Below are 26,741 nucleotides of genomic sequence, written 5' to 3' on the forward strand. Positions count from 1 at the left end.
CAAGCCTTAATGGCATGCTCACCTTACACCATCTTTTATAGGGACAGGGTCACACTGAGGACTTAACCCCCTCCTTCATGCCCAAGGTAGTCATTGACTTGTCTATAAATCAATTCATTCACCTACCCAATCTTTTCCCCTCTCCCACTAGCCAGGGAGAGAGGATACTCCACTCCCTAGATGTCTACAGGGAACCGAGATTTTACCTCGACAAGACTAAAGACATTAGGAAATCCAAACAACTTTTCATCTTTCCACCCCAGGGCATTGGACAAGGCAGTCACAACAGACCATTGCATCCTGGATTAGAAAGGCAATCTGTTTCTACTACTCACACCACAGAAAAACCCTCCAGTTGGGGTTAAGGCACACTCCACAAAAGCAGTGGCCACTTCCAAGGCCTTCCAAAAAGGCATGGACACAGCTTCCATTATGGAAGCAGATGCATGGTCCACTATCCACACTTTCACCAAACATTACAAATTGGACCAAATCTCTTGCAGGATTTGCCAGGGCAATCGTACAAGGCTTTGTGGAATCATCTGCATCAAGCACCCTTTCATCAAACTAAGCTGTGGTACTCTCCCACACCAAGAATACTGAAACATAGGAATAGAAGGACATAGAATAGTTGTGTAAAATCTTACCATAACCATAGATGTTCTTTTACATGTTGCAGTATTCCTTCCCTCCCACCATTCCCCCTCAGACTCCACTCTCCATTACAGAAGAGACCCAGGGCCTTATTCATGTCACCTTTGGCAGCCTATCATGTTGGGCCATCTACTTTGCCTGCTTAGCTTCAAGTTCTGAGGATTGTGCGTGAATACGTCATGCTTAAGGTCTTTGGATTATGACCCTACGTGTGATGACCCGTGCAGCTGCAGCAGCCAACCTGAAGCTTTTGTATAGGAGCTGACGTACAAGTTGCCTGAAGGCAGGAAATCCCACACCAAGAATACTGCAACATGGAAGAGAAGGACATCTATGGTTATGGTAAGATTTACACAACTATTCTTTCCTGCCGCAGTCGTAACTTTTGACCTCTGCCCCAGGCAGAGTCGTATGCCCAGCCATTATTTGAGCTCACATTTTACACTCCTCAAATTTGGTCTCCACATCATATTAAAAATGAAGACTTTCATTTAGCCATCTTAGTGTTGAAGTGGTATAATACAAATGCTAGCTTACTCCATTGGCCCAGGCCAAGAAGTAGGGGAATGCAGATAAGTAGCTCCTAGGGGATTTTCTCTGTCTAGAGAGAGCCTCCTATAGCAGGGATTGTGTTAGTGACTTAGAAGTTGAGCTTGTCTGCCAGGGTCTGGATGTGCCCAGTCTGAGTTCAGCTGTCAGAACAGGCACACATTTAATTGTTTAGGCCTTTACCACAGTGTGCCTTGTGTCATCTGCAAAAACTTCAGGCCCAAACTGCAAAAAAAAAAAACTAGTGTTAATTTGTCTATGGTGTCTAACACTTATTCGGACGCCTCACATCAGAAGTCTTGCTGTAAGCTTGAAGTATCTGTAGATACCCAGGATCTTTTGTTTGTAAAAGGTGGTGCTAGTTCAGCCCCTGAGCCTGGTGCGTTGGTTGCCTGTTGCTGACTAGGCCCCTACAGAGGTGGTCTTGTCTGACTTGCGGATGCCCGTCTTGACACAGTATAAAGTGGACCTCCCCCAAAATGGAGTACTCTACGCAACCTTACCTTTACCATTTATGGACTACTGTGAAGTGCTTATGTGCCATTCTCCATTAAACACCAAGTCAAAACCTAGGAAGCCTCAGTCATATGCGCTGTCAAACTGCTGGAGCAGACTATCCTTGGCCAAGGGCTTAACTGTTTTCCAAGGTTGGTATTTGGGGCAGGCCAAAGCTTTGAGTGAGCAACCCTTGAAGTATGCTGCACGTGAGGAAGATGACTACCTAAATGTAGTTTTTGGATACTTTCTTCCCTGGGTTGCAGTACCAGTAGTGAGGATATGTTGACCCCAGCCTCTTCACTGGACCCCTTCACCTTTGAGGAATACTTTGGCAGTTTGAGGGAACTGTATGAGTGACTCCTGTTTCTTGATGCCCAAAAGAAGGCTACAGAGTTGGACTGTGTCTGCCCCCAAAGCAAGGGGCAGTCCCTTCTGGTACATAGAGGTCTCCTGAACATTTGAAATGAGCTTGTGGGAAGTGAACTTTCATTACGAAAATACTAGAGTTGGAAAGTTAAGTACTTACCATAGCACTTAGATCTGTAAGATAGTTGAGTCATCTACTGTAACACTTACCATTTCTTTCTTGACGCTTTCCATTCTTCATCCCCTTAATCTGAGGTAAGCTAGCCATTTTTGCTGTTGGTATATTTTCCACTGTCCTGGCTTATTGCCTAAATGCGGTCTTTAATTTTTGAGATATACCTGTCTGATAGGGGAGATAATTTGTTCTCCAGAGGAACTGGAGTGAAAAGCAAAGATATGTGAGAATGGGGCATGAAACAAGCAAGAACATTTAGGTGCCCAGTTGTCTTGGCGCTTAAAGCAAATAGATGTTCATCGTGCATACAGCTGCAGTCAACAGATGGGTTATCCTGCCGTCAGGCGGGTCCTCGGTCAGCCGAATTCCAAAGTCTAGGTCCGGCATCGGTTGTCGTCGCTTCTTCCTTGACATCAGTGCGGCAGGGGTATAAAAGAGGCAGCAGACGCCATTTTCGCCAGTCTTTCTTGGCGCGCGGTGCCCGAAGCAGAAGCAGTTCGCAAGTGCCGGTCGGTCAGCTCCTGAGATTTACGAAAGTATTTCAGCCGAAGTCTTCTTGAAAGCCAAGTACCCCGTTGGGGAAACTTTTCTTGCCTCAGACCGATGTCAGACAGTTAATAATTGCATTTCATGTGGGAAGCAAATACCGCATAAGGATTTCCACTCTTACTGTATACCTTGTTTAGGCCCAGACCACGACGTCTCGGCCTGCCGGTTTTGTGCTAGATTCAACAAACGCACTATTAAGCATCGGGCAGAGTTCGCCCCTCACTTTTTTGGCAAAAAATTTAATTATATTATGTCGTGGAATCTCCAGTTTTGAGCAAAAAACGCAAAGATAAGGACCGACATACGAGGTCCGCACCATCTACTGATACCACGCTAAGGCCGACTACCGGTTCTCTGGTACTCGGGTGCCTACGCAGCCCCTGAGTACCGATGACAATGCATTACCAGTGTCTTCAGTACCCGAGGTCGCAGGCTCCTCGGCCCCCATTCCTACTGCAGATCCCGACGCCATTCCTGGCGGGGAAACTCAGAATTTAGACAGGCCTGCCATTTCTCAAGGGGTCTTCAGGCCTTCCTCCTCTATTAAAAGCCTTCACTAAATCTAAAACAACCATGAAAACCCAAAAACAAGTTCCTCAGACACCCTCTCAAGGCACCATGCCTAAAAAACAGATGCTTAAAATGGCTGAGGATTTGATTACTCTTATCAGGGGTTTTCAACCCCCCTCTGACAAAAGGCCCAGATTAGAGGAAGACTTCCCTTCCTCAGATCAAGCTTCTATTACCTCAGACCTATCTGAGGACCAGGATTGTGCCTATTCTCCATTCGAAGACTCTGATGTAGAGGAGTCTTTTCCCTCTGTCCCCCCCCCCGCCGAGGACTTCTCTTTTGGGGAAACCCTGCATACATTGAGGGAACACTTTCACTGGGAAGGCCAAGATTACTCAGATTCCAAGAAAAGGCTCAGGGAATTTCTTCTGCTCCCCCAGCATAGGCCTCTGGCTATCCCTCCTGTTTTAGATATTTTGGATGATGTGTACACAAAAGCCAGCCTTAATCCTGATTCTTTGCCTCCAGCTCCTGTTAAACCAGACGGGTATTACCGGGTTCCTGATTCTCACCAGTTGCTATATAAAAGCCATACTGCTGACCCAGAAACTATTTCACAGGGTCCCAAGGGAATCAAGGCCTCTACTGCTAAAAACCCATTACCTTCAGAGAGAGATTCCAGATCTTTAGAAAGGTGGGGGAAAAAGGTGTACACCTCTGCCACTTTAACCATGATGGCATTAAACTGTCAGTTCCATATGTTAAAGTATCAACAGTTTTTGATATCTCAGCTGAAAAGCAAGATGACACAACCAGAACAACCAGATTTAAGAGTTGCAGGATTTGTTGCATGGTGCAGAGCAAGTGGGTAAACATACCTTGCAGTGTGTTTTTGATGCTTGAGGCCTCATGTAGAGCTGCTGTTACGGGGTCTGTTATATGTAGGCATGCTTGGCTCAAAGAGCAAACCTTACCAGATCATGTCAAAGCTAAATTATTAGATGCACCTCTTCAAAAAGATGTATTGTTTGGTGTTAAAGCAGAGGAGGTGCTAAAGAAAATGGAGGAAAAAGCGAAATCAATGCAAACAGTGAAAGATTTCCTGCAGGTGCAGCCTCCACATTTCAGCAGAAACTGGCCTTCAAAAAATTGGTCCTTTCCAGCCACGGACAGACCCCAAAGGGGCAGATACAGGCGTCCGAGGGGTAGAGGGCAACCTCAAGGATCTTTCAGAGCCAGACAGTGGCAAGCACCAACCCCAGGAGGTGGAGAAGATGCATCTGTCATTTAGAAAACAGATGCAATGACTTCCCCCTACACCTGCCAAGCAAAGCTTTAATGGCAGCACCTTTGGGCGGAAAACTGACATTCTCAAAGAATTGGCATATTGTTACAAAAGACAAATGGATTCTGGACATTATAGACAGAGAGGCTACAGGTTCCACTTTCACACCCTTCCAAAAATGAGGCATGCCAAACCTGCCACAAAATCAAAGGGCAGAGGCACAAAAACAAATTTCAGCTCTCATGGACATGAAAGCGATTCAAGAGGTACCTGCAAAAGAACAAGGTAAAGGGTTTTATTCCAGACTATTCCTGGTACCAAGGAAAGACAAAGATTGGAGACCTATCTTAGACCTATCCATCCTAAACACATCTACAGTTGCCAAAATTCAAGATGCTCACATTACAACAGCTTCTTCCCATGCTGGGCAAGGAGTCTTGGCTGGTAACATTGGACCTCAAGGAGGCATACCTGCATGTCCCTATCAGACAAGATTGCAGAAGATACCTCAGATTTCTTGCAGGTTCAACCCATTACTTGCCAGAAGAAAGGCTGTTTTCCATGACTATCACCTCAGCTCGCAGGGTTTCGGAGCTACAGGCCCTCATGGCTGTGCAACCATTCATAATTTTCCATCGGGACAGAGTTTCCTTACGAACCAACCCTACCTTTATGCCAAAGGTAGTATCCAGTGTAGCTTTGAATCAGACTATCCACTTACCTACCTTTTATCCTAACCCACAAAACAAAGGGGAAAGACTACTACATTCCTTGGACATACACGGACAACTTCGTTATTTGGACAGGACAAAGCCATTCAGGAAATCTGAGCAACTCTGTGTCCTATGCTGCAGGTGCTCAAGGAAAGGCCATTTCCAAACAGACAATTTCAAAATGGATAGCCCACTGCATATGCTTTTGTTACTCATTTCATGGAAAAACTGTGCCTGCATGCATCAGATTCCACTCCACCAGAGCCACAGCTACCTCTGCAGCCTTCCTCAGGGGGGTCCCTACCAAGGATATTTTGGAAGCAGCCACCTGGAGTTCAGTGCACACTTTCTGTAAGCACCATCACCTCCCACTATACTCAAAATCTAGAGTGGGCTTTGCCACAGCAGTCCTGCAGGGCATCCTAGCCCCTCCTAGTTCCACTTTGTGCCTACCACCCTTACTTAGCTTTGGGATTCTACCCATCTGTTATGACTGCAACTGTATGCACGATGAACATAGTAGTTTTGTACCTACCATAAATGTAGATGTTAGAGTGTTCATACAGCTGCAGTCCAGGATGTTCATCGTGCATACAGCTGCAGTCATAACAGATGGGTTATCCTGCAGTCAGGCAGGTCCTCAGTCAGCCGAATTCCAAAGTCTTGGTCTGGCGTCAGATGTTGTCGCTTCTTCCCTGACGTCAGTGCGGCAGGGGTATAAGAACCAGCCAACGCCATTTTCTTCAGTCTTTCTTGCCGCGCAGTGCCCGAAGCAGAAGCAGTTCGCAAGTGCCGGTCGGCCAGCTCCTGAGATTATGAATATTTTTCAACCAAAGTCTTCTTGAAAGCTAAGTACCCCGTTGGGGAAACTTTTCTTGCCTCAGACCGATGTCAGACAAAGTTAATTGCATTTCATGTGGGAAGCAAATACCGCACAAGGATTTCCATTCCCTCTGCATTCCTTGCTTAGGCCCAGACCACGACGTCTCGGCCTGTCGTTTTTGTGCTACATTCAGCAAACGCACTAAGCGTCGGGCGGAGTTCGTCCAACACTATTTTTGCAAAAAGTTTAATTACATTATGTCGTCGGATTCTCCGACTCCAGTTTTGAGTAAGACGCAAAGATAAGGACCGACATACGAGGTCTGCGACTTCTACCGACACCACGCTAAAGCAGACTTCAGGTGCTCCGGTTCTGTGAGGCACCTACGCAGCCCCTGACTACCGATGACACTTCCTTAGCGGTGTCTTCTGTGCCCGAGGTCGCAGGCTCCTCAGCCCTCACCCCAATTAGATACAGATGCCACTCTTGGCGGGGAAACTCAGTTTAGACAGGCCTGCCACCTCTCAAGGTGTCTTCAGGCCTTTTTCCATTTAAGGCTTTCACTAAATCTAAAGCAGCCATGCATACTAAAAGACAAGCTCCACAGAGCCCCTCTCAAGGCCCCATGCCTAAAAAACAGATGCTCAAAATGGCTGAGGATTTGATTACTCTTATCAGGGGTTCTCAACCCCCCTCGGACAAAAGGCCCAGAGTGGAGGAAGAATACCCTTCCTCGGACCAGGCCTCCATTATTTCAGAACATTCTGAAGACCAGGAACATTCATACTCCCCTTTTGAAGATTCTGATGCAGAGGAGTCCATTCCCTCTGTCCCCCCCCCGAGGACTATTCATTTGGGGAAACCTTGCATACCTTGAGGGAACACTTCCACTGGGAAGGCCAAGACTACTCAGACTCCAAGAAAAGGCTCAGGGATTTTCTATTGCTCCCTCAGCACAGGCCTCTGGCTATCCCTCCTGTCTTAGACATACTAGATGTGTATTCAGAGGCCAGCCTTAACCCAGATTCTTTACCTCCAGCTCCAGTCAAGCCTGACAGGTATTACCGGGTTCCTGATTCACACCAATTCCTATACAAAAGCCATGCGGCTGACCCAGAAACCATTTCACAGGGTCCCAAGGGAATTAAGGCCTCCACTGCCAAAAATCCATTACCTTCAGAGATTCCAGAGCTTTAGAAAGGTGGGGGGAAAAAGGTATACACCTCGGCCACTTTAACTATGAGGGCATTAAACTGTCATTTCCATATGTTAAAGTATCAACAGTTTTTGTTATCTCAGTTGAAAAGCAAAATGTCACAACCTGAACAACCAGACTTGAAGGAGTTGCAGGATTTGTTGCATAGTGCAGAACAAGTGGGTAAACATATCTTGCAATGTGGTTTTGATGCTTTAGAGGCCTCATGTAGAGCTGCTGTTACAGGATCAGTCATACGTAGACATGCTTGGCTCAAAGAGCAAACCTTACCAGATCGTGTCAAAGCTAAATTACTAGATGCACCTCTTCAAAAAGATGTATTGTTTGGTGTTAAAGCTGAGGAGGTATTAAAGAAAATGGAGGAAAAGGCAAAATCAATGCAAACAGTGAAAGATTTCCTACAGTACAACCTCCACGTTTCAGTAGAAATTGGCCTTCAAATAATTGGTCCTTTCCAGCCACGGACAGACCTCAGAGGTAGATGCAGGTGCCCGAGGGGTACAGGGCAATCTCAAGGATCATTTAGAGGCAGACAATGACAAGCACCTACACCAAGAGGTGGTGAGGATAGATCACAGCCATTCAGAAAGCAGAACCAATGACTTTCCCCTTTGCATGCCGAGCAAAGCTCTAATGGCAGCACCTTTAGGCGAAAAGCTGGCATTATTTTCGAAAAATTGGCGTGTTGTCACAAAAGACAAATGGATCCTGGACATTATAGACAGAGGCTACAGATTCCACTTTCATACCCTTCCAAAAGTGAGAGGCATGCCAAACCTGCCACAAAATCAAAGGGCAGAGGCACAAAAACAAATTTCAGCTCTCATGGACATGAGAGCTATTCAAGAGGTACCTGCACAAGAACAGGGTCAAGGTTTTTATTCCAGACTTTTCCTGGTACCAAGGAAGGACAAAGATTGGAGACCTATTTTGGACCTATCCATCCTAAACACATATTTACTCGTACCAAAATTCAAGATGCTCACATTACAGCAGCTTCTTCCCATGCTGGGCAAGGAGTTTTGGCTGGTAACATTGGACCTCAAGGAGGCTTACCTTCATGTCCCTATCAGACAAGATTGCAGAAGATACCTCAGATTTCTTGCAGGTTCAACCCATTATCAATTCTCTGCATTGCCCTTTGGCTTATCTACTGCGCCCAGAGCGTTCACGAAATGCCTGGCATCAGTAATTGCCTTCAGACTTCAAGGGATACAAATATGCCCATATTTGGACGACTGCCTGATCCAAGCGGACAGCAAACATGTACTTCTGAAACACCTGGCGTTTGTAATAAAGTTGTTGAACTCTCTGGGATACACAGTCAACAAAAAGAAATAGACTAATACCCTCTCAAACAATAATTTTCCTGGGTGCCAGCTTGAATACAAACACCCAGATGGCCTACCTCACGCCAGAGAAACAAGGGCAACTAACTCAATACTTCAGAAAACTGGCAACTTTCACCAGGCTGACTGCAAGGAAAATCTTGCAGGCTCTGGGATTCATGGCATCTTGCATCCTAATCCCATGTGCAAAGCTGCATATGAGGAAACTTCAATGGTACCTAAAAAACTTATGGTCTCAGCACAGCCACAGTTTGGAAACAATTATACCACTGATTCCATGCCTCCAAAAGGAATTTCTGTGGTGGGCTCAAGCATGCCAAAGAAACATAGGTCTCTCATTCTGCTTGCCTCAGTCAAATCATCACAACAGACGCCTCGGACTACGCCTGGGGGGGTGCACATGACAGATCAGTGCATTCAGGGCAAATGGTCCCAAAAAGAAAAGTGCCTACACATCAATCAAAAGGAAATGCTAGCAGTAAAAAATGCTATTATGGCTTTCAAAGACCTACTGCATCCAGGCCAGCTATTGATGAGGACAGACAACACCACAGTGATGTGGTACATAAACAAACTGGGAGGAACCCATTCATATCCCCTGTGCAGGTTAGCCATGTCTCTTTGGAACATGGCTCTGGAATTACAAATCTAACTTCAAGCACAATTCCTGCCAGGCAAGGAAAACGCGCTGGGAGACAACCTAAGCAGAAATATGACCGATCCACACGAATGGAAGTTGCATCCTCAAGTTTTTACAAAGATAATTCAAGCATCGGGAAGGCCAGACATAGATCTTTTTGCTACCTACAGAAATTACCAATTGACAAAATTCTGCTCAAGGACCTATCATCCACAGGCCTGGAAAGTGGACGCACTCTTTCAGTTGGACAACAATGACAGTTTATGCCTTTCCACCTCTCCCTCTGCTGCCCAAAGTTCTATTAAAAGCCAGAGCAGACAGACCAAAGATGATTCTCATTGCTCCAGACTGGCCAAGACAACACTGGTACCCACTCCTGAGGAGCCTGACGCATTCCCCACCATGGATCCTGCCTCTAATGCCTCTTCTGTTGACTCAGCACAACTTCAAAACTCTTCAGAGTCAGCTGAAAACACTCAATCTAGCCGCATGGAGAATTCCTTAAATTCACAACAGACCCTACTCTCCAAGGAGGTGCAGGATGTCATTTTGGAGGCCAGAAGGCCTTCTACTAGAAAAGCCTACTCCGCAAAATGGAAACGGTTTTGTGCTTGGAATCAGAAAAAGGGCCAGAATCCTGGAATACTGAATTTACCTCAAATATTACAGTACCTAGCTGAGATGCTAAGCAGTGGACTTTCATTCTCCTCCATCAAAATCCATGCCTCAGCCATTTCTGCTCAATACAACACTGATCCACCTTTATTCTCTCACCCTCTCTTAAGACAGTTCCTCAGAGGGGCTAAGAATATAAAACCCCCAAGGAAGCAACCAGTACTTTCTTGGGACCTCAATTTCATTCTAGAAAAACTGACCCTGCCTCCATTTGAGCCAGCTGCTTCAACAGAACTGCAATATTTGTCATGGAAAACTGCCTTCCTTCTGGCTATCACCTCAGCACGCAGGGTTTCGGAACTACAAGCCCTCATGGCTGTGCAGCCTTTCATCATTTTCCATCAGGACAGAGTTTCCTTACGAACCAACTCTTCATTTATGCCAAAGGTAGTATCCAGGGTAGCCTTGAATCGGGCTATCCACTTTACCTACCTTTTACCCTAATCCACAAAACAAAGGGGAGAGACTACTACATTCCTTGGACATTCACAGACAGCTTCGTTATTATTTGGACAGAACAAAGCCATTCAGAAAATCAGAGCAACTTTGTCCTATGCTACAGGTGCTCAACGGAATGCTATTTCCAAACAATCTCAAAATGGATAGCCCACTGCATATGCTTTTGTTTTTCTTTTCATGATAAAACTGTACCTACAGGCATCGTATCTCACTCCACAAGGGCCACAGCTACCTCTGCAGCTTTCCTTGGGGGTTCCTACCAAAGGTATTTTGGAAGCAGCCACTTGGAGTTCTGTACATACTTTCTCCAAACGCTATCACCTACCTTTATACTCCAAATCTAGAGCGGGGTTTGCCACTGCAGTCTTGCAAGGGCATCCTTGCTCCTCCTAGTTCCACTTAGTGCCTACCACCCCTTTTTTAGCTTTGGGATTCTACCCATCTGTTATGACTGCAGCTGTATGCACGATGAACATAGTACAGTTTTCTACCTACCATAAATGTAGATGTTAGAGTGCTAATACAGCTGCAGTCCAGGTTTCCCTCCCTCCTTCCCCTCTTGGGACAGGCCTAATGGCTAACACCTCCTCATACAACCTGATTGGGGTATTCTTTTATGTTGTATTTGCTTGCAACTGCTGTTTTTTGATTATATTGCATTGCATTATTTCATAAATTTATGTTTTGCCTTCCTTCTGGGGGCACCTGACATCTGGGGCAAGAAAAACTGAAGAAAATGGCGTCTGCTGGTTCTTTTATACCCCTGCCGCACTGATGTCAGGGAAGAAGCGACAACATCCGACGCCGGACCAAGACTTTGGAATTCGGCCGACCGAGGACCCGCCTGACGGCAGGATAACCCATCTGTTATGACTGCAGCTGTATTAGCACTCTAACATCTACATTTATGGTAGGTACAAAACTGTACTTTTCCCTCCCTCCATCCCCTCTTAGGACAGGCCTTATGACAAACACTTTTCATATAACCTTTTTGGGGTATTCTTTTATGGTGTATTTGCTTGCAACTACTGTTTTTGATTTATCAACATTGCATTTTTGCATAACATTATGTTTGCCTTCCTTCTGGGGCAAGAAAAACTGAAGAAAATGGCGTCGGCTGCCTCTTTTATACCCCTGCCGCGCTGACTTCAGGGAAGAAGCGACGACAACCGACGCCGGACCTAGACTTTGGAATTCGGCCGACCGAGGACCCGCCTGACTGCAGGATAACCCATCTGTTATGACTGCAGCTGTATGAGCACTCTAACATCTACATTTATGGTAGGTACAAAACTGTACTTTCTAATGATTTACAAAGACCGTGTTGCTTGTAGGTGTAATCTGGTAAGTGCATAATTTCTTCGCAGTGAGTGTGTTTACACAGACAGTGTCCGTTTTTTGTTCCCTTTTTTTTTTTAAATTTTCACCCCGTCTTCCCACATTGGGTAAATTTGTTGAAGTGCAGAAAGAGGCTGCTAGTGGTCATAGTGCAGTCCAAGGATTCGAACAGCAGTGTGAGGGTGTATTATCTGCCATGAACATGCCCTTTCCTGTGCCTTTCAGCTCCCTGTAAAGCACTTTCTCTACGAAATACTACACCTAAGTAATAAATGTCATTTCAGTCATTAAGGCTTTGATCGGTTAGTCTGTTGTAGCTTTTGGGGTTCAATTACTGTAATTTGTCTTAATGTCTACATTTTGAGCAAGTTTCCTTGTGTTTAACCTGTTCTGTTTTAAATCTTGGTCATGGCTCAGGGGTCCATAGAGCACCAATAATTGCCTGTAGATCAGGCAACTGTTGCTGTGGAGATTCAAACCAAGAATGTTTCCCAGTGTTGCCAAATTACTCCTTTTGAATAGGTTTTCCTCCTTATTGGATTTGTTCTGCATTTTGAAAGAATGCATCTACAGTAGTGAGGCAGTCTTTCTTGATCCTATGCGCTCACTCATTTTTGGAAGAGAAGTTTGCTTGTAGCACAACATTTTGTTTGCCTGATGCCACCCCCTATTTTTGTTACTAGATAATGACAAGTGCCAATGCCTTTGTCCTTGCTTATACCTCTAAGAGGTTGTATTTACTGGCCTTGGCTATAGAATGTCAAGATTTTGTGCAAGCCTTTCCCCCTAAATATGGTTTTTTGCTTCTTTTTCCTCAGCAGCTCACCTTTTGAGCGCTTTACTGCTGCCTCCTGGTGTATTTTGGGTAGGTTGAGGATGCCATTTGCATGTGTGGGCATATTTCCCCCTACTCTCACAGTGGGGCTGACCAAACAGTCCTACTGTAAATTTCAGTGATATGAAACTAGGACATAATGGAATTTGTCTTATTCATCAGTAAGATATTGTTTTGGAAATGGAAGTAGTTCACGTGAGATGCTTGTTTTTTAAAAGCTATTTTTCTTAAATTTTGTTTTGTTAGGAGGACTGTTTGGTACAAGTACCTTCAACCAGCCAGCAACTTCCTCTACCAGCACTGGTTTTGGCTTTGGAGCATCTACTGGCACTTCAACTAGCTTGTTTGGCAGTACCAGCACAGGAGGTGGACTGTTTTCACACAATGCCTTCACACAAAACAAGCCTGGTGGCTTTGGGAGTGAGTGTCTTGTGTTTTACTTTTGATAATCGCAGGGTAGCGTTTCTATGCAGTCCTTTTTCCTTTTTGACCTGGTGGTGGTTGCTTTGTAACAGTATGGATTTTGACCACGCAAAAGGCTCAACATGTTTGACTCTTGATCTTGCTGCAGTGATGTAATAACTTGTAGTAATTGTAAGCAGAGCAAAATGTATTTCTGCATGCATCATTTTGCACTTTATTTTTTAACATATTTAATAAAATGACTAAATGACATGGGTACACAGTAAAAAAAATATATACATATTTTCATACAGTACACATTTTTGTAAACTGTTTTTATTAATTCCAGCATTGCGTAAATGTTTCATTTCCTGTCTTAGAAACCAAAGCAGAAAGGAAGACAAATTAACTAAATTTCTTGTCCAAAGCCTTTCCTTGGTTGTGTTTACTGGGTTTTAATTTCCTGTCTTCTCTTAAATTTCTTTTCTCATATACCTAAACATTATACTGCATTTTATTGCTCCCACAGATTTCCTTTATTTCAGTGTCATTTGCCCATTTCCTTCTCTAAAAATCCCACTTTCTGCCCTTTTACCTCCTGTATAATATTCAGTACTTTACACTTTTTGATTTCCATTTTGTTATTGCTTTTTAATACCATCTAGTTGTAGTAACTTTAGAAGTTTGTCCCAGGTCGGAAGAATTTCATTTGTTACAATGAAGTGCTCTGCCAACATTTCTGGCAAAATGCTCTTTAATTTTTCAAGTACACCAACTCGTTACATTCTCCAAAAACACATTGCTTCGCTTTCCTATCACATCTCCATCCTTTGATGTTTAAAGGGAAAAATAAATCTTTGAAGTCCACTTGGGATTTAAAGTACCTATGCAAACACTTGAACATGTGACAATTCTAAACCTTATGGACTTTGTTACATACCCTCTCTTTATAAAAAAAACTAATTTCCTAGCTTTTTTCTAACTTCTGATTGATACTATATAAAATTCTTATCAACTATGCTCTCACTTTTTAACAGCAGCTTCTGTTCTAGACTTTAATAAAATCTTCAAGCTGGACTTGCACATTACACTCCCATATCCCTGTCTTTCTGCTTATAGTGCATCAATCCCTGGTAGGGAAGGCTGTCCGTAACCTTCCACATCCCACTCCTTTGCCTTTCCCTCCCTGTTTACTCACAATACTTTGGCTCCTTGTTTTTTCAGTAAATTCCACACCTTTCGTCTGATGATCATCGTGCATACAGCTGCAGTCATTACAGATGGGGTTATCCTGCCGTCAGGCGGGTCCTCGGTCGGCCGAATTCCAAAGTCTAGGTCCGGTGTCGGTTGTCGTCGCTTCTTCCCTGACGTCAGTGTGACAGGGGTACAAAAGAGGCAGCCAACGCCATTTTCTTCAGTCTTTTTTGCCGTGCGTTGCCCGAAGCAGAAGCAGTTTGCAAGTGCCGGTCGGCCAGCTCCTGAGATTTACGAAAGTATTTCAGCTGAAGTCTTCTTGAAAGCCAAGTACCCCGTTGGGGAAACTTTTCTTGCCTCAGACGGATGTCAGACAAAGTTAATAATTGCATTTCATGTGGGAAGCAAATACCACATAAGGATTTCCACTCTTTCTGTATACCTTGCTTAGGCCGAGACCACGACGTTTCGGCCTGCCGTTTTTGTGCTAGATTCAACAAGCGCACTATTAAGCGCTGGGTGGAGTTCGCCCTTCATTATTTTGGCAAAAAATTTAATTGTCGGATGCTCCGACTCCAGTTTTGAGCAAAAGACGCAAAGATAAGGACCGACATCCGAGGTCCGCACCAACTACTGAGACCACGCTTAGGCCGACTACCGGTTCTCAGCGAGGCGCCTACACAGCCCCTGAGTACCGATGAAACTACATTACTGGTGACTTCAGTACCCAAGGTCGCAGGCTCCTCTGTCCCCCATTCCTACTGCAGATACCGACGCCACTCTTGGCGGGGAAACTCAGGATTTAGACAGGCCTGCCATTTCTGAAGGCGTCTTCAGGCCTTCCTCCTTCTCTCTTAAATCTTTCACTAAATCTAAAGCAGCCATGAAAACCAAAAAACAGGGTCCTCAGACCTCCTCTCAAGGCCCCATGCCTAAAAAGCAGATGCTTAAAATGGCTAAGGATTTGATTACTCTTATCAGGGGTTCTCAACCCCCCTCTGACAAGACCCAGATTAGAAGAAGACTACCCTTCCTCAGATCAAGCTTCTATTACCTCAGAACACTCTGAGGACCAGGATTACGCCTATTCCCCTTTCGAAGACTCTGATGCTGAGGAGTCTATTCCCTCGCCCCCCCCCCCCCCCGAGGACTATTTTGGGGATACCCTGCATACATTGAGGGAACACTTTGACTGGGAAGGCCAAGATTACTCAGATTCCAAGAAAAGGCTCAGGGAATTTCTTCTGCTCCCCCAGCATAGGCCTCTGGCTATCCCTCCTGTTTTAGATAAATTGGATGATGTGTACACAGAAGCTAGCCTTAATCCTGATTCTTTGCCTCCAGCTCCTGTTAAACCAGACAGGTATTACCGGGTTCCTGATTCTCACCAGTTCCTATATAAAAGCCATACTGCTGACCCAGAAACTATTTCACAGGGTCCCAAGGGAATTAAGGCCTCTACTGCTAAAAACCCATTACCTTCAGAGAGAGATTCCAGAGCATTAGAAAGGTGGGGGAAAAAGGTGTATACCTCGGCCACTTTAACCATGATGGCATTAAACTGTCAATTCCATATGTAAGTATCAACAGTTTTTGTTATCTCAGTTGAAAAGCAAAATGACACAACCAGAACCAGATTTGAAAGAGTTGCAGGATTTGTTGCATGGTGCAGAGCAAGTGGGTAAACATACCTTGCAGTGTGGTTTTGATGCTTTAGAGGCCTCATGTAGAGCTGCTGTTACGGGGTCTTATACGTAGACATGCTTGGCTCAGAGCAAACCTTACCAGATCATGTCAAAGCAAAATTATTGGATGCACCACTTCAAAAAGATGTATTGTTTGGTGTTAAAGCTGAGGAGGTACTAAAGAAAATGGAGGAAAAAGCGAAATCAATGCAAACAGTGAAAGATTTCCTGCAGGTACAACCTCCATGTTTCAGCAGAAACTGGCCTTCAAAAAATTGGTCCTTTCCAGCCACGGACAGACCTCACAGGGGCAGATACAGACGCCCAAGGGGTAGAGGGCAACCTCAAGGATCTTACAGATAAGATAGTGGCAATCACCAACCCTAAGAGGTGGAGAAGATAGATCACAGTAATTTAGAAAACAGACACAATGACTTCCCCCTATACATGCCAAGCAAAGCTTTAATGGCAGCACCTTTGGGCGGAAAACTGGCATTCTCAAAAAATTGGCATATTGTTACAAAAGACAAATGGATTCTGGACATTATAGACAGAGGCTACAGGTTCCACTTTCACACCCTTCCAAAAATGAGGCATGCCAAACCTGCCACAAAATCAAGAGGCACAAAAACAAATTTCCGCGCTCATGGATATGAAAGCGATTCAAGAGGTACCTGCAAAACAAGGTCAAGGTTTTTATTCCAGACTATTCCTGGTACCAAGGAAAGACAGATTGGAGACCTATCCATTCTAAACACATATCTACAGGTGCCAAAATTCAAGATGCTCACATTACAGCAGCTTCTTCCCATGCTGGACAAGGAGTCTTGGCTGGTAACATTGGACCTCAAGGAGGCATACCTGCATGTCCCTATCAGACAAGATTGCAGGAGATACCTCAGATTTCATGCAGGTTCAACCCATTACCAATTCTCTGCATTGCCCTTTGGCTTATCTACTGCGCCCAGAGTGTTTACGAAATGCCTGGCATCAGTAATCGCTTTCTGCAGACTACAAGGAATACAAATCTATCCATATCTGGACGACTGCCTGATCCAAGCGGACAGCAAGGATATACTATTGCAGCATCTGGCGTTTGTAATAAAACTGTTAAACTTCCTGGGATACACAGTCAACAAAAAGAAATCAAAACTAATACCCTCTCAACAAATAATTTTCCTGGGTGCCAGCTTGAATACAACCACCCAGATGGCCTACCTCATGCCAGACAAACAATGGCAACTGTCTCAATACTTCAGCAAAATGGCAACTTTCACCAGGCTGACTGCAAGGAAAGTCTTGCAGGCTCTGGGATTCATGGCATCTTGCATCCTACTATTCCCATGTGCAAAGCTGCATATGAGGAAGCTTCAATTGTCCCGAAAAAACTTATGGTCTCAACACAGCCACAGCTTGGAAACAATTATACCACTCATTCCATGCCTTCAAAAGGAATTTTTGTGGTGGGCTCAAGCATGCCAAAGAAACACAGGTCTCCCTTTCTGTGTACCTCAAGCAACTCAAATCATCACAACAGACGCCTCAGACTATGTCTGGGGAGCACACATGGCAGATCAGTGCATTCAGGGAAAATGGTCCCAAAAAGAGAAGCACCTACACATCAACCAAAAGGAGATGCTAGCCGTGCAAAATGCTATTATGACCTTCAAAGACCTACTGCAGCCAGGCCAGCTATTAATAAGGACAGACAACACCACAGTGGTGTGGTACATAAACAAACAGGGGGGAACTCATTCATACCCCCTGTGCAGGCAAGCCATGACGCTATGGAACACAGCACTGGAATTGCAAATTCAACTACAGGCACAATTCCTGCCTGGGAAGGAAAACACACTGGCAGACAACCTAAGCAGAAATATGACAAATCCACACGAATGGAAGTTGCATCCTCAAGTTTTCACAAAGATAACTCAGGCATGGGGACAGCCAGACATGGATCTATTTGCTACCCACAGAAATTACCAGTTGAAAAAATTTTGTTCAAGGACCTATCATCCACAGGCCTGGAAAGTGGACGCACTCTTTCAATTGGACAACATTGACAGTTTATGCCTTCCCGCATCTTCCTCTACTGACCAAAATTCTATTAAAAGCCAGAGCAGAGAGGCCGCCAATGATTCTCATTGCTCCAGACTGGCCAAGACAACACTGGTATCCGCTCCTGAAGAGCCTGACACATTCCCCACCATGGATCCTACCTCTAGTCCCTCTTCTGTTGTCCTAGCACAACTACAAAACACTTCACAGCCAGCTCAAAATCCTAAATCTAGCTGCATGGAGAATTCTTTAATTTCCCAACAGACTCTCCTCAACAAGGAGGTGCAGGATGTCATCTTGGAGGCCAGAAGACCTTCTACTAGAAAAGCCTACTCTGCCAAATGGAAACTATTTTGTGCCTGGAATCGAGAAAAGGGCCAGAATCCTTGGGTAATAAATATACCTCAAATTTTACAGTACCTAGCTGAGATGTTAAATAGTGGACTTTCCTTCTCCATCAAGATCCATGCTTCAGCCATTTCTGCACAATACAACACAGATCCTCCTTTATTCTCACATCCTCTCTTAAGGCAGTTCCTCAGAGGGGCAAAAAATATAAAACCCCCAAGGAAACCACCAGTCCCTGCTTGGGACCTCAACTTCATATTAGAAAAGCTGACCCTTCCCCCCCCCCTTTGAGCCAGCTTCTTCAACAGAACTGCAATACTTGTCATGGAAAACAGCCTTTCTTCTGGCTATCACCTCAGCACGCAGAGTTTTGGAGCTACAGGCCCTCATGGCTGTGCAACCATTCATCATTTTTCATCAGAACAGTTTCCTTACGAATCAACCCTATCTTTATGCCAAAGGTAGTATCCAGTGTAGCTTTGAATCAGACTATCCACTTACCTACCTTTTATCCAAATCCACAAAATAAAAGGGGAAATACTACTACATTCCTTGGACATTCACAGACAACTTCGTTGTTGTTTGGACAGGACAAAGCCATTCAGGAAATCCGAACAACTCTGTGTCCTATGCTACAGGTGCTCAAGGAAAGGCCATTTCCAGACAGACAGTTTCAAAATGGATAGCCCACTGCATACGCTTTTGTTACTCCTTTCATGGAAAAACTGTGCCTGCATGCATCAGATCCCACTCCACCAGGGCCACAGCTACCTCTGCAGCTTTCCTCAGGGGGGCCCCTACCAAGGACATTTTGGAAGCAGCCACTTGGAGTTCAGTGCACACTTTCTCCAAGCACTATCACCTTCCACTATACTCTAAATCTAGAGCGGGTTTTGCCACAGCAGTCTTGCAGGGCATCCTCGCTCCTCCTAGTTCCACTTAGTGCCTACCACCCTTACTTAGCTTTGGGATTCTTCCCATCTGTAATGACTGCAGCTGTATGCCCGATGAACATAGTACAGTTTTGTACCTACCATAAATGTAGATGTTAGTGCTCTTACAGCTGCAGTCCAGGTTACCCCCCCTCCGTCCCCTCTTAGGACAGGCCTTATGACAAACACCTTATCATACAACCTATTTGGGGTATTCTTTTATGGTGTATTTGCTTGCAACTACTGTTTTTTGCTTTTTCTATATTGCATGTTTGCATAACATTATGTTTTGCCTTCCTTCTGGGGGCACGTGACATTTGGGGCCAGAAAAAACTGAAGAAAATGGTGTCGGCTGCCTCTTTTTTTGTACCCCTGCCACACTGACGTCTGGGAAGAAGCGATGACAACCGACGCCGGACCTAGACTTTGGAGTTCGGCCGAACGAGGACCCGCCTGAAGGCAGGATAACCCCATCTGTAATGACTGCAGCTGTATGAGCACTCTAACATCTACATTTATGGTAGGTACAAAACTAATTTTTCTTTACCCTTTCTTGCAGTCGCCCCATTGACAAAATCTCCTTTTGCCATTTCTGAGTTGGCTTGATGTTTAGAATACTTTTATTTCATAAATAAGTTATTCTATATGGTTACTGTTAGGGGCTTGCATCCAAAATCCTGCTCTCTCCTTATTTCTCAACTCTGCAGATGTTCATCGTGCATACAGCTGCAGTCATAACAGATGGGTTCTCCTGCCGTCAGGCGGGTCCTCGGTTGGCCGGCGTCGGTTGTCGTCGCTTCTTCCCTGACGTCAGTGCGACAGGGGTATAAAAGAACCAGCCGACGCCATTTTCTCCAGTCTTTCTTGCCGTGCGGTGCCCGAAGCAGAAGCAGTTCGCAAGTGCCGGTCGGCCAGCTCCTGAGATGATGAAAAATTTGGAAACCGAAGTCTTCCTAAAAGCTAAGTACCCCATTGGGGAAACTTTTCTTGCCTCTGACCGATGTCAGACAAAGTTAATAATTGTATTTCTTGTGGGAAGCAAATACCGCATAAGGATTTCCATTCCCTCTGTATACCTTGTTTAGGCACAGACCACGACGTCTCTGTCTGTCGCTTTTGTGCTACATTCAACAAACGCACTATAAAGCGTCGGGCGGAGTTCGCCCAGCATTATTTTGGGAAAGCATTTAACTATACTGTGTCGTCGGATACTCAGACTCTGGTTTTGTCTAAAAAAAAAAAAGCAAAGACAAGGACCGACAAATGAGGTCCGCGGCCTCTACCGACACCACGCCAAAGCCGACTACACGTGGTCCGGTTCTCAGCGAGGCGCCTACGCAACCCCTGACTACCGACGACACTTCTTTGACGGTGTCTCCTGTGCCCGAGGTCGCAGGCTCTTCGGCCCACACCCAGACTACCGATACCGAAGCCACTCTTGGTGTTGAAACTCAGAATGTGGACAGGTCCACCTCCTCTCAAGGTGTCTTCAGACCTTCCTCTTCTTTCTCCATCAAAGCTTTCACAAAATCTAAAGCTACCATGCACTCTGAGACCAGCTACACAGGGCCCATCTCCAGGCCCCATGCCTAAGAAACAGATGCTTAAAATGGCTGAGGATTTAATTACTCTTATCAGAGGTTCTCAGCCTCCACCGGACAAAAGGCCCAGAGTGGAGGAAGATTCCCCCTCTGATCAGGGCTCCATGTTTTCAGAGCACTCTGATGATCAGGAACATTCTTACTCCCCTTTTGAAGAGACTGATGCGGGGGAGCCCATCCCTTCTGTATCCCCCCTGAGGATTACTCATTTGGGGAAACTTTGCGTACCTTAAGGGAACACTTCCACTGGGAAGGACAGGATTATTCAGATTCCAAGAAAAGGCTCAGGGAATTTCTCTTGCTACCTCAACACAGGCCTCTGGCTATACCTCCTGTCTTGGACATCCTAGATGATGTTTACTCTGAGGCCTGCCTTAACCCGGATTCTCTACCTCCAGCTCCAGTTAAGCCTGACAGGTACTACAGGGTTCCTGACTCGCACCAATTTCTATACAAAAGCCATGCTGCTGACCCAGAAACCATCTCACAGGGCCCCAAGGGAGTTAAGGCCTCCACTGCTAAAAATCCATTGCCTTCCGAGAGAGATTCCAGATCCTTAGAAAGGTGGGGAAAAAAGGTATATACCTCTGCTACCTTATCCATGAGGGCCTTTCAATTGAAAAGTAAAATGTCACAACCAGACTTGAAGGAGTTGCAGGATTTGATGCATAGTGCAGAACAAGTGTGTAAGCATACCTTACAATGTGGTTTTGATGCTCTAGAGGCCTCATGTAGAGCTGCTGTTACAGGATCAGTCATACGTAGGCATGCCTGGCTCAAGGAACAAGCCTTGCCTGATCTAGTCAAAGCTAAATTACTAGACGCCCCTCTTCAAAAGGATGTGCTATTTGGTGCTAATGCTGAGGAGGTATTAAAGAAAATGGAGGAAAAGGCTAAATCAATGCAAACTGTGAAAGAATTTCTACAGGTTCAACCCCCATGTTTTAGTAGAAACTGGCCTTCCAAAAACTGGTCCTTTCCTGCCACAGACAGACCCCAGAGGCAGATACAGGCGCCCGAGGGGCAGAGGACAAGCCCAAGGATCGTTTAGAGGCAGACGATGGCAAGCTCCTACACAGAGGTGGTGAGGACAACTCGCAATCTTTCAGAAAGCAAACTCAATGACTTTCCCCTTTGCATGTCAACCAGGTCTCAAATGGCAGCCCCTTTAGGAGGAAAGCTGGCATTTTCAAAAAATTGGCATATTGTCACAAAGGACAAATGGATCCTGGACATTATAAAGAGGCTACAAATTCCATTTTCACACCCTTCCAAAAATGAGAGGCATGCCAAACCTGCCACACAAAGGGCAGAGGCACAAAGGCAAATTATAGATCTCATAAACATGAAAGCTATTCAAGAGGTACCTACGCATGAACAAGGTCAAAGTTTTTATTCCAGGCTATTTCTGGTGCCAAGGAAGGGAAAAGATTGGAGACCTATTTTGGATCTATCCATCCTAAACACATTTCTACTCGTACCAAAATTCAAGATGCTCACTCTACAGCAACTTCTTCCCATGCTGGGCAAGGAGTCTTGGCTGGTAACATTGGACCTCAAGGAGGCATACCTGCATGTCCCAATCAGACAAAGTTGCAGAAGGTACCTCAGATTTCTTGCAGGTTCAACTCCTTATCAATTCTCTGCATTGCCCTTTGGCTTATCTACTGCGCCCAGTGTATTCACGAAATGCCTGGCATCAGTAATTGCCTACTGCAGACTTCAAGGGATACAAATTTACCCCTATTTGGATGACTGCCTGATCCAAGCGGACAGCAAGCACATTCTCCTGAAACATCTGGCTTATGTAATAATGTTATTGAACTCTCTGGGATGCACAGTCAACAAAAAGAAATCAAGACTAATACCCTCTCAGAAGATAATTTTCCTGGGTGCCAATTTGGACACAAACACCCAGATGGCCTACCTCACGCCAGAGAAGCAGGGGCAACTAATCCAATATTTCAGAACACTAGCAAATTGCACCAGGCTGACTGCAAGGAAAATCCTGCAGGCTCTGGGATTCATGGCATCTTGCATCTTACTAATCCCATGTGCAAAGCTGCATATGAGAACTACAATGGTACCTGAAAAACATATGGTCTCAACACAGCCACAGTTTGGAAACAATACCACTAATTCCACATCTGCAAAAGGAATTTCTGTGGTGGGCTCAAGCATGTCAAACAAACGCAGGTCTTCCATTCAGCAAGCCTCAAGCAAATCAAGTCATCTGACTACGCCTGGGGGGCGCACATGACAGATTGGTGCATTCAGGGCAAATGGTCCCAAAAAGAAAAGCACCCTCACACCAATCAAAAAGAAATGCTAGCAGTAATAAATGCTATTATGGCTTTCAAGGATCTTCTACAACCAGGTCAACTATTGATAAGAACAGACAACATCACAGTTATGTGGTACATAAACAGGGAGGAACACATTCTTACCCCCTATGCAGACTGGTCATGTCACTTTGGAACATGGCCATGGACTTACAAATGGAACTACAAGCACAGTACTTGCCAGGCAAGGAATACACGCTGGCAGACGACCTAAGCAGGAATATGACAGATCCACACGAATGGAAATTGCATCCAAACGTTTTTACAGAAATAATCCAAGAATGGGGAAGGCCAGACATCTCTTTGCCTCCCATAAGAATCATCAATTGACAAAATTCTGCTCAAGGATCTTCCATCCAAAGGCCTGGAGTGGACGCTCTCTTTCAGTTGGAAATCAATGACAGTTTATGCCTTCCCACCTCTTCCTCTGCTGCCCAAAGTTCTACTAATGACCAGAGCAGACAGACCAAAGATGATTCTCATTGCTCCGGACTGGCCAAGGCAACACTGGCACCCACTCCTGAGAAGCCTGACTCATTCCCCACCATGGACCTTGCCTCTAATGCCGCCTCTTCTGACTCAGCAAAGTTTCAAAACTCTTCACAGCCAGCTAAAAACACTCAATCTAGCCGCATGGAAGATTCCTTAGCATCACAACAGGTCCTACTCTCCAAGGAGGTGCAGGATGTCATTTTGGAGGCCAGAAGGCCAACTAGAAAAGCTTACTCCGCAAAATGGAAACGTTTTTGTGGCTGGAATGAGAAAAAAGGGCCAGGATCCAGGAAAACTGAATTTACCTCAAATACTTCAATATTTGGCTGAATTGCTAAGCAGTGAACTTTCTTTCTCCTCCAAAATCCATGCCTCAGCTATTTCTGCAGAATACAACACTGATCCTCCTTTATTCTTTCACCCTCTCTTAAGACAGTTCCTCAGAGGGGCTAAGAACTTAAGGCCTCCAAGGAAACAACCAATACCTGCTTGGGATCTTAATTTCATTCTGGAAAAACTGACCTTGCCTCCCTTTCAGCCAGCTGCCTCATCAGATTTGCAATATTTGTCCTGGAAAACAGCTTTCCTTCTGGCTATCACCTCAGCTCGTAGAGTTTCAGAACTACAGGCTCTCATGGCGGTCCAGCCTTTTATCATCTTCCATCAGGACAGAGTTTCATTACGAACCAACCCGTCCTTTATGCCTAAAGTGGTATCCAGGGTAGCTTTAAATCAGGCCATACATTTACCTACTTATCCTAATCCTCAAAACAAAGGGGAGAGTACTACATTCCTTGGACATCCACAGGCAACTGCGTTATTTGGACAGAACAAAGCCTTTCAGAAAATCAGAACAGCTCTTTGTGGCCTATGCGGTAGGAGCTCAAGGGAAGCCAATTTCCAAACAGACCATCTCAAAATGGATAGCCCACTGCATACGCTTTTGCTATTCCTTTCATGGGAAAACTGTTCCTACAGGCATTAGAACCCATTCCACCAGGGCCACAGCCACCTCTGCAGCTTTCCTCAGAGGAGTTCCTACCAAGGATATATTGGAAGCAGCCACTTGGAGTTCTGTGCATACCTTCTGCAAGCACTACAACCTACCATTATACTCCAAATCTAAAGCAGGCTTTGCCACTGCAGTCTTGCAGGGCATTTTGGCTCCTCCTAGTTCCAACTAGTGCCTGCCACCCCTTTTTTAGCTTTGGGATTCAACCCATCTGTTATGACTGCAGCTGTATGCACGATGAACATAGTACAGTTTTGTACCTACCATAAATGTAGATGTTGGAGTGCTAATACAGCTGCAGTCCAGGTTTCCCTCCCTCCTTACTCTCTTGGGACAGGCCTATAGGCTAACATATCCTCATACAACCTGATTGGGGTATTTATTTATGATGTATTTGCTTGCAACTACTGTACTTTGATTATATTGCACTGCATTATCACACAAATTTATGTATTGCCTTCCTTCTGGGGGCACCTGACATCTGGGGCAAGAAAAACTGAAGAAAATGGCGTCTGCTGGTTCTTTTATACCCCTGTCGCACTGACGTCAGGGAAGAAGCAATGACCACCGACGCCGGACCTAGACTTTGGAATTTGGCTGACCGAGTACCCGCCTGACGGCAGGAGAACCCATCTGTTATGACTGCAGCTGTATTAGCACTCGAACATCTACATTTATGGTAGGTACAAAACTGTACTTTTCATCATCCTTCCTTTCCCCTTTGATTTATAACCTTTTGCTTGAGTAATGTATAGAAGCCTTAACTGCGCAGTTGCAAAGTACCCCTTAAAATAATGTAAACCTAAACCCACCTTGCTGTATGGGTAGAATCAACTTTAACCCATGCACCTTTTGCACTTTTCCCCTTCCAGCTATTTGTCATTCACTGCTTCTCTTCTGGTGGGTAAAAATATGCCTGAAGTTTAAGTAAAAGTAAGGGAACTAAAAACATCTTCACTACTTGTATTGCACTACCCAAGTCCATAATCAAGAGCTTTCAGCTTCCCAGTTTTTTGTATGATCTTTTGTTTAGCTTTTTCCACATATCCCTGGCCGCCATATTTTACATCATACACTTAAGGTCCATTTTGTGTCCCCATAAATTAGTATTGCTAAATCAGTTTGTGTGGGTACACAGTTTACTGTTGTAGTCCTTGTTTTGTCTTCATTTGTTTATTTTTTATCCAGAAAGGACATGTTTCAAAATGCTCCACAGTACAAGAAGTATCCTTTTCAGATGCATCAGATGCAAACTATCATCTGTAAATTAACTTTTCTTGATTACCATACCAGTTATATCCTTGAATTTGAGTCTTTTCTTTTAGAACCATACTCAAATGGGAAGAGAACATCCCTGCTAGTTCCTTTGTTCAGATTCAGCTTGTGTAAGAAAAGCCATCCCATCTTAATTTTTGTCTGACCCTTCATATATCCTCCTTAAGTGGTTCTGTCAGGAAATGCAGATGCTGTCATTGCCCCAGTAAAATTCCAAGATGGCTGTATTGAATGCCTTCTGTGCAAGAACCACCTCCAGTAGCACAGTTTTTTTACACTCTGATCATCATTCTGTTAATACTGCCCAGTGTTTCTCCTCCAAAAAAAAAAAAAAAAAACTATTGGCAAAAGTAACTTGTATGGATCACTTTGCCATTTTCTTAGCTAGTATACAAATAGACCCTTTATAACAGGGACTTAAAATTGAAACTGATCTACATAAGGCTGGGTCTGAAGGGTCTTTACTCCTTTGGGTAATACAGCCATCACTGCTTTTTACCAAGATATTGGTACACTTTCCCTTTTTAAACTATTGTTAAAATATTCCAGATCTTTATCACTTTCTTGCCTCCTAACTTCTGTTGCAGTCATTACATTTGGGTAATCTGCTGGCAGGTTGCCCTCGGTCTGCCTGATTAACAAAGTCTTGGGTCCTGCGTCAGTTGCTGTCCCTTCCATGACGTCAGGTCGGGGGTATAAAACATGCATCCGATGCCATTACATCAGATGTTCTTCATCTCACATTGCTGCAGTCCTGACACTTTG

The 26,741-nt window shown here is 44.8% G+C and overlaps 1 protein-coding gene across 1 annotated transcript in view; it reads left to right on the plus strand.

Moving 5' to 3' along the window:
• Positions 1-12,774: 12,774 nt before the first annotated feature.
• Positions 12,775-26,741, plus strand: part of NUP98 (nucleoporin 98 and 96 precursor) — a 1,998,548-nt gene continuing 1,984,581 nt past the window's right edge. Inside the window, exons 1-2 of the mRNA XM_044072823.1 lie at positions 12,775-12,796; positions 12,882-13,055. Of these exons, the coding sequence (XP_043928758.1) occupies positions 12,775-12,796; positions 12,882-13,055 (196 nt within the window). The remainder of the gene's footprint in view (positions 12,797-12,881; positions 13,056-26,741) is intronic.

The sequence above is a fragment of the Protopterus annectens genome, chromosome 5.part1, assembly GCF_019279795.1.
Source record: "Protopterus annectens isolate FY-2018-M chromosome 5.part1, PAN1.0, whole genome shotgun sequence".
NCBI lineage: Eukaryota > Metazoa > Chordata > Ceratodontiformes > Protopteridae > Protopterus > Protopterus annectens.